The sequence below is a fragment of the Amaranthus tricolor genome, chromosome 4, assembly GCF_026212465.1.
Source record: "Amaranthus tricolor cultivar Red isolate AtriRed21 chromosome 4, ASM2621246v1, whole genome shotgun sequence".
NCBI lineage: Eukaryota > Viridiplantae > Streptophyta > Magnoliopsida > Caryophyllales > Amaranthaceae > Amaranthus > Amaranthus tricolor.
Window position 1 is genome coordinate 11754004 of NC_080050.1, and position 8462 is coordinate 11762465.

The 8462-nt window shown below is 32.0% G+C and overlaps 1 protein-coding gene across 1 annotated transcript; it reads left to right on the plus strand.

Moving 5' to 3' along the window:
• Positions 1-2053: 2053 nt before the first annotated feature.
• On the plus strand, positions 2054-3573 carry LOC130810736 (uncharacterized). Its single transcript, XM_057676869.1, has 3 exons — positions 2054-2224; positions 2831-3103; positions 3223-3573. Exons 1-3 carry the CDS (start codon positions 2054-2056, stop codon positions 3571-3573), a joined length of 795 nt encoding a protein of 264 aa, XP_057532852.1.
• The last annotated feature ends 4889 nt before the right edge of the window (positions 3574-8462 follow it).

An 8462-nucleotide genomic window follows, 5' to 3' on the forward strand; every position in this document is an offset into this window, starting at 1 on the left:
GATAAGGGTTTAGAGAAAAATAGGGAAGAAAGATGAGTAATGTCTATCCAATGTTTAAAAAGTGAGTTTTTTTTATTAGAAAAAATTATCATGAATATTACGAATTTTTACTAATTTTCCAACAATAATACGAACTTTCAATCAACCATGAATAATACGAAGTTTAAGATGTTTTTTCCGCTGGTATACTGTTTTACCTGTAACCGGCTAAATGGAGTTGAGACAAATTTTATTTTATTTTTATGGATAAAATTAAGGAAAACAAAATGAATACTGCTCCTGCTCCTTACATTACACACTTATTGCTTCTCTCATTCACGCATCAAGGCGAAGAACACTGCACCTGCTACTGCTTTATACTCAAATCGAAGAACAATCCTGCTGGTATTCTTCTCATTCGTGTTGTTGGCATTACTCGGGCGAATACTATGGTTAGTTTATTCTTCTCAATTGCATTAATTATCCCTACATATTTTTTTTAATCCCAAAAATTTGGGTTTGTAAAAACGTCTCTGAACTCGAAAATGGTTGAAATTTTGGTTCAATTTTCTCTTTCATTGCTATGATTATTGCTTGACACTACTTAAAAACGTATCTGTACTCAAATATGGATGAAATTTTGTTTCCATTTTCTCATTCACTACTGTGATTATTGGTTGATGTTAATTAAAAACAGTTGTTCACTCGAAAATGGATGTAATTTAGTATTTTTTGCTTGTTTTTAGGCTAATGTGAATTATTCAATTAATTTGAAGTTTTGGTATGGTGGGGTATTAAAAAAGGGAGTTATGGGGTTTGAATATGTGTATGGGATATGTAAAATCATCTCCATAGACCCAGATTAGATGTCCTTTTTTGAGTTAGAAGGAATTGTAAAGGAGGATCTTGGGGTAAAACATGAGTGTGTAAAATAGCTGTTGAAAATAGAGTGTTATCTGTATATGTAGTTAATGATAAGGATAATGAGATGTTGATTCTAGAAATATCAAAAAGCGGTACTAAAGATAATAAAATTTGGTCCATTATTGGGAATAGGAAAAAGTTGACCCCTAAGAGAGCATCTAAAGCAAAAGATTCCCTTAGTGAAAATTCTGGTCCCCATAATATCAATAAAAAACCAAACAACCAGTACATACCTCTTGTATATGATTTTTCTGAAGATGAGCCAAATTTGGTAATAATGCTAAGGTAAGTGATGATGATCCATCTGAGGAGGATGATTCACAAGATCTTGATTATGAGCTATCGTATGAGAAGGAAGATGAAGATGAAACTTCGAAGGAGCTTGTGCAAAGTCAAGATTTGTCATTCAAAGAACTAGAGCAAGTGGACAATTTTGTTTTGAAATTGGGTGAGTGTAGTAACACCAAGGTTTTCTCTAAGTATGAAAATAGTGATGATAATGCTACTGGAGTTCATGGTCGGGCCGATTTTAGGAAGTTCACCCCAGTTGAATTGAAGGAGGCGTTAAGGAAATATGCAATTCATCAGAGAAGAAATGTAAAATTTTGTTTGAGTGACAAGTACAAATTGAATATGCTTGGTGTAAGGTGTATTGATGGTTGTCCCTTAAGCTCTACGCTAGTTGGGATAAAACACGAGCTTTCTTTATTGTCAAGAAAGTTAATGGTGAGCACACTTGTCAAAGAAATATGAATTCTATCGTCAATTCAAAGCTTCTTGGTGTGCAGATCAGTTACTTGATTTATTCAAGTCAAGGTCACACATTGCTTCTGCAGAACTAGTTGATATTGTTAGCAAACAATTTCGTATTATCATTAGTAGGGGATTTGCCTACAAGATTAAGTATGCTGCACGTAGGAGGTTACATTGATCTATAAAACAACATTATCAGAACCTCATGAGCTATGTTGGGGTTTTAGAACAAAGTAACCCTAATAGCCATTTCATTGTTGTTACTGATCCAAGCACAAATTCACCCACATTTCAGAGGATCTTTGTTTGCTTTGAAGGGGTTAAAGATGGTTAGGTTGGTGGGTGTAAGAAAATATTATGCATTGATGGTTGTTTTCTAAAAACATTCTTGGGAGGAATGCTATTAAGCGCAGTTGAGAGAGACCCTAACGAGCAAATGTATCCATTGGCTTGGGCTGTTGTTGAGGGTGAAAACAATAATTCATGGCAGTGGTTCATTTCTGAATTGAAGAAGTGTGTGCCTCATAATAATGGTAAAGAGTGGATAGTAATATCAAATGAACACCAGGTATACACCCTTCCCTACTATTATTTCTAATTTATATACCGTGTGCATATATTTTGATTATGTGGACATCTATTTACCTACTGCTGTAATTTATTGTTGTGCATTGTTGTTAATAATATGATATAGTATACTGACTTTAGTATATTGCTGTGATTTAAATAGTATACTACTGTTTATTTATATAGTAATATACTCCCTCCTATTCAGCTTATGTGTCTCATTTCCTTTTATGGTCAAGTCACCTTAATTGTCCCATTTCTATTTTTGGTATGGGTTTTTGACTTTTATGCCCTTAGTAGCTTTATCCTATTTTCAATTATATCCTCCATTACCCATATTAATTTTCCTCCCTTACATTAAAAACCCATAATACCACTCTCTTTCCTACCCTTAGGGTCCCACTTTTGACTCTCCTTAAAATCCGTGAAAAGTCAAATGGGACTCCTAAGGTGAATAGGAGGGAGTAGTATAATGTGGGTAATGTTGTGATATAGTATACTGCTATTTATATAGTGTACTACTGTTTATGCTGTGATTTATATAGTATACTGCTGTTTATGTTGTGATTTATATAGTAATATAGTAATACACTTATCTATTATACAGAGCATTTTGAGGGCAGTCCAACTTGAGCTTCCAAAAGCAGAACATAGGTATTGTGCTAGGCACATCTACGCAAATTGGAACAAGTCATTCAAAGGAGAAGAGATGAAATTACTATTTTTGAGATGTGTCAAAGCATACAACTTGGCTGATTTTGAGGAAGCAATTAGTGAGATGGAGGATGTAACTCCGGTTGCTGTTGATGCCTTTAAGAAATGTGGTCCACACTTGTTTTGTAGATCTTTTGTCAAAATAGAAGAAAAGTGTGATGTTATGGTGAGCAATATGGTCGAAACTTTTAACAATTACATTATGAATGCTAGATCACATCACTTAATATATATGCTTGAAGAAATTAGAGCAATGCTAATGAAGAGGATGGCTAATAATAAAAGGAAGAGGCATTGATGAAGTGGAAGGGTTTGTTATGTCCAAAGGTACAAAAAACGTTAGATTCGGAGAAGGAAGAAGTAGCTAAGTGCACTGTCATTCCTTCAACATCAACTCGTTTCCAAGTAGTGCATTATATGGATGTTTTAGAGGTTGATATTGAAAATAGAATTTGCACTTGTAGGAAATGGGATTTAAGAGGGATTCCATGTTGTCATGGAGTTGCATCTATTTTTTACTTGCATAAGGAGGTTGAGTCATACGTTGATCAGTGCTACACTAAAGAGGCTTATTTGAGAGCCTATGAAGGAAACATCAATCCTTGTATTGGCGAGAGGCATTGGCCTAAAAATTGACAAACCAATCGATCCTCCTCCAATGAAGCTTGGTGCTGGTGGACCACAAAAAAACAGAGTCAAGGGTCCGCATGAAGATCCTAAAAAACCAGGAAAGCTCTTAAGACACGGCCTTCAAATGACATGTGGCATTTGCAATAAGGTTGGACATAACAAAAGGAAGTGTCCGGAAAAGGTAAAGCGATTGACCAACCACCTCCATTGAAGAGAAGTAGAGAAAGAACAAAAAAGATTGTTGATGTAGCAACCAACACACCAGAGCTATCCCATCACTACATGTCTGCACAACCTAGTTCTTTAGGTAAAGGCAATAGAACAATTAGAACAGGGGAAGGGAGTAGAGGGGGTAAGACTGGTAGTGCAAGCGGAAGGAGTGGTGTCACTACTACTAAAAGGGGAAAGCCAAAGAAGAACCCTACTGAAATAGTATCAACCCAAGCATCGACAACAAAGAATTGATGTTGCAAGACTAAGTGTCATTTTGCTGCTCTTTTGGAAAATATAACTTTTTTGTATGTATTAAGTTACCATTATGGTGTAATCTATGGCTTAGAACATTGTTCAAATATTGCATTTTGGAAATCATTTTATCACTTCTGTATGTAAGGAATGCTTATATATATAAAGGTAATTTTTGAAAATATTTTTTAGCACTTTTAACACTTTTGGAAAACATTTTGGAAAATATTGCTATAACATGTATGGATTGAGGCTATAATTCTTGAAAAGAAGAAACTTTGTTACACTTTTTCATTACATTGGATTTTCAATACATGAAGTTCCATTACATGATCAAATTCTTATACTTAGCTTAACATAAATAAAAACAATACAAATAAAACCCATGATGCAACAAGTACAAAACTTAATGTTTTTTGTGCATTTACATATTCAACAACTTTCAATTTCAACATAGCTTCACTTTCTTTCAACTTTGCATTCTTGGCCTTCAATTTCCTTATTTTATCAATCAACATAGCTTTCTCTTCTTCCAAACAAGAAGATATTTCACTTGAATACTCTACATCTTTCTCCCACTTAAAAAGTTTACAATTTTGTGCCTACATTTCAAATTAAATCATGAAACCCTAATTGATAAAGAAATTAAAGATTAACATAAAACAAAATAAAGCTATTGAAAAATATAAACTTATTAGCCAAAATGCACATCTATAAAACCTCTCACCAACCCTTGTTCCTTTTTTGACTACTTGTAATTTAGCATGAACACCATGTTTACATAAAGGAATTCCTTTTGCAATTGATGTTCTAGATTGAGACGATGACGAAGGAGATACATGTTCAACATCAAATTAGCCTAGAGGTTAAAATGAAAATGGAAAAAAAAAATGAGAAGAAGTTGGAAGAAGAATTAAAATGGAAGAATAAAGTGAGGAAATGAGTTAAAAAAAATCTGCAAAAAAGAATGAAATAGAGGAAGGTGATCATGAAGTCTGTTGTGCAACAGTAAAAAATGACCTTTTCACCCGGTTATAAACCAGTTAGGTATACTAGCGGAAAAAACATTTTAAACTTCGTATTATTCATGGTTAATTGAAAGTTTGTATTATTGTTGGGAGATCAATGAAAGGTCGTATTATTCAAGATAATTTTTCCTTTTTATTAATGTCATGTTATCAATTACCTTTACAGCAAGTCATTACCCAATGTATAAAATGACCTTCAAAGTTAAACACAATGAATGTAATTCGTAAAGTTCAACCTTTTAGTGCGGAAAGGAGCAAAGTTGAGCTCAACTAAAACAATTTTATCTCATTATGTTCATTGAGTTTCAATGTTTTTGAATATTTATAAATTTTTCCCCTTCGTTACATTTGGTTTTTGGTTGAATAGATGTTTTTTTTGATTGGTTATTTATAGCAAAATAAAGTGAAATGTAACAAATATATTGGGCATAGTTATCAGAATCTCGATTCTAATTTACTATTCCACGATCCTACGATTCAAAAGTAGGCGAACGATCAGGATCGTAGCTAGGATCTTAATGTGGTAAAATCATGCGATCCTATTTAGCTAAAAAAATTACGTGGTAGGATCATAACACAATTCTACAATTCTACGATCTAACCATCCGATCCTACAAGGATAATTTTAATTATAATATATATATATATATATATATATATATATATATATATATATATATATATATATATATATATATATATATATATATATATATATATATATATATATATATATATATATATATATATCTGTGTGTGTGTGTGTGTGTTGAAGGAATATGTCCGTAGACATTTCCGACAATTACTAAATATAAATATATAGGATATTTATGAAGATAATAAAGTTAATTATTATTAGTAATTATATTTGCTTGCTAGAGAATAAATATAATTGGTGGGTCAATAATAATTGGACCACAGCTAATACAATTAATCCTATAAGGTCTTACAAAAGAATCAATTGAACGATAAATGACTCGGGCCCATTAGGAGTATGGGCTTGCGATCCAATTAGGAGTATGGGCTTGCGATCCAATTAGGTTAACAAAAGAATCGGTTTCTTTTGACCTAGGTTACTAGTATTATATGAGGATATAATGCTAGTAGTGGAGAAGTGGGGATAATGGGATGATGGGTGTGAGTATTATAAATATTTCTATTTAAACTCTCACCATATACAATTCAAAAACACAGTTATTGAAAAACCAGAAAAAGCAAGAGAAACAATCTCTTCCGTTCTAGCAAACGTTGGTGTTCAATTGATTCCGGTAGACTGAATAGAGGAGCAACGTTTGAGGCTCTACATATTATCTTATCGCGTTAATTTCGTGGATTTCACGCTACAAAAGTAATATAGACTAATCCTTTTATATGATTCATATGTCTGATTATGTTTATGATCTTGAGATAGATGTTAGGAAGTGTTTCCTGAAATTCCGCTTTAAGCATCCATCGAACCGAACAGTGGTATCAGTTAAGCCTAATTCATAATATTCATATGATCTATATTTCTCTGGATATCAATTGTCTTGTGTTATCAGTGGAACCCAACTCGTTTTTTTTTTTCAATTCATTCGCATGAAAAACGTTTTTTGTTGTGGTAATTGTCCTGAAGCTTTGATCAATTACCAAAACCCACAAACAATGAATTGCTAAAACACAAATTTGTTCAATTGGATTGAAATTTAAAAACGAAAAACTTGTTTTTCCTGATATTTGAAGCCATTCATGCCAAATATTGTATATCAATTCGAATTTGTTCGAATTCATAAAAAAAAAAAAAAAAAAAAAAAAAGAAAATCAGTTTTTTTCTGAAGATTCGATATTTTGTGTTAATTGTCTTGGGGCTTTGATTATTCACGAAATCCAAACAATGAAATTAAACACAAAATATGTTCATTGTTATTGAGTTTCTCGTAATGGTATTCAAGTGTTTTAGATCGAAAATGCTTATACCCTAATTTTTCCCCAATTCAATTTTAATTGTTAAAACACAAAATTTTTTCAATTGGATTGAAATTTAAATGCGAAAACTTGTTTTCCCTAAAATTTGTAGCAATTCTATACAAATATTGTATATCAATTCGAATATGTTCGAATTCATCACAAAAAAAAAAAAAAAAAGATAAACCGAAAACAAACCGGGAAGTATGCGCAGGCCACGAGCTGTCTTTGGTGGCTGTGGTGGCCGGAGGAAAGCGGGCTGCTGGCGGTTGCTGGCGGCTGCTGGGTTCCGTTTTGAGCCTCTGTGTTCCTTCTTCCATTAACATGAAGGATGAAGGTCCTTTTTTTTTTGAAATAAAAAAGATGATTCAAGACTTTGGTTTTGCTCTTATTCAAGAGTGTGCGGCTTCCGTTTTTTTTGGAATTTTTTTGTTTTTTTTTGTTTTTTTATTTTTATGTGCATATAACTATTAATTGAATCTTAATTGGTTTAAATAGTTTTTTTTTGCTCTTAAAAAGTCTCACTTAAATTAATTAAGTTTGACTAAACATAAAGGATATTTTATATGCTAATTGTTATGACCATTTAGTTTGATATATTACATTGTTATTGTCGTTTATAATATTTGATATTATTTTGACATGCTATGACTAGTATGGCTCAAAACAAAATTTATATATAAAATTAGGATAGTATATACGATCTGCGAATCGTTTGTTTTGAATGTAATTATATACGATCTGCGAATCGTTTGTTTTGAATGTAATTAAATACGATCTGCGTATCGTAATTTTTTTATTCAAAGTATGTAATCACAAATGAAAGGAGTTTCAAGGAAGGTGATCAATGGAAATTCATGGAAGCTTCATGAAGATTAGTTTTTTTTTAGGGGCCATACTAGATCATCTTTTATTCATACTTTTATTTGCTTTGAGCGTTTATTTTATTTTGGTCTTTGCTTGCATAAGTTAATGTATTGGTTAAATATGCTATGTGTTCACTTATAATTAACCATGTTAATTAACTTGAATCCCCATAAATAATATTGAGTTTTATTGTTTTTCCAAACAACACCTATAAGCCTTTGATAATGAATAATACATTCTGCCAAAGCGAGGTATTGCTCATAATTCTTGGGATATGGGGTAAATTTTTTTTTTGAAAATTTACAGGTTCATGTTTGGTTTCACTCAACAAAATCATCAAAAACAAAGTTTTGGATTTTGAAACTAAGAGATAGGATTGAACAAGTATTATCAATCTATCTACTAAGAATTATAATTAGTTATAATTAGTAAAACGTTTACTTACCATAACTACTATAGTTAAAGGCAGGGCCAAAGTCCGTTTGACTGTAGTGGGAGAGGATCTTAGTTGTTATTTATTCAAAAGGGGATTTTAAATTTTGAATAAATTATTAAACTTGTTTAATTACTGCTTATTGCTAGACTATTAAT

Bases quoted from the DNA above. Each gene is read 5' to 3' on its own strand.
- LOC130810736 (XM_057676869.1), top strand. From the start codon at position 2,054: ATGCTATTAAGCGCAGTTGAGAGAGACCCTAACGAGCAAATGTATCCA. The intron at 2,225-2,830 runs GTATACACCCTT...TCTATTATACAG, and splicing joins TAATATCAAATGAACACCAG to AGCATTTTGAGGGCAGTCCA. The intron at 3,104-3,222 runs GTGAGCAATATG...TAATAATAAAAG, and splicing joins AAGAAAAGTGTGATGTTATG to GAAGAGGCATTGATGAAGTG.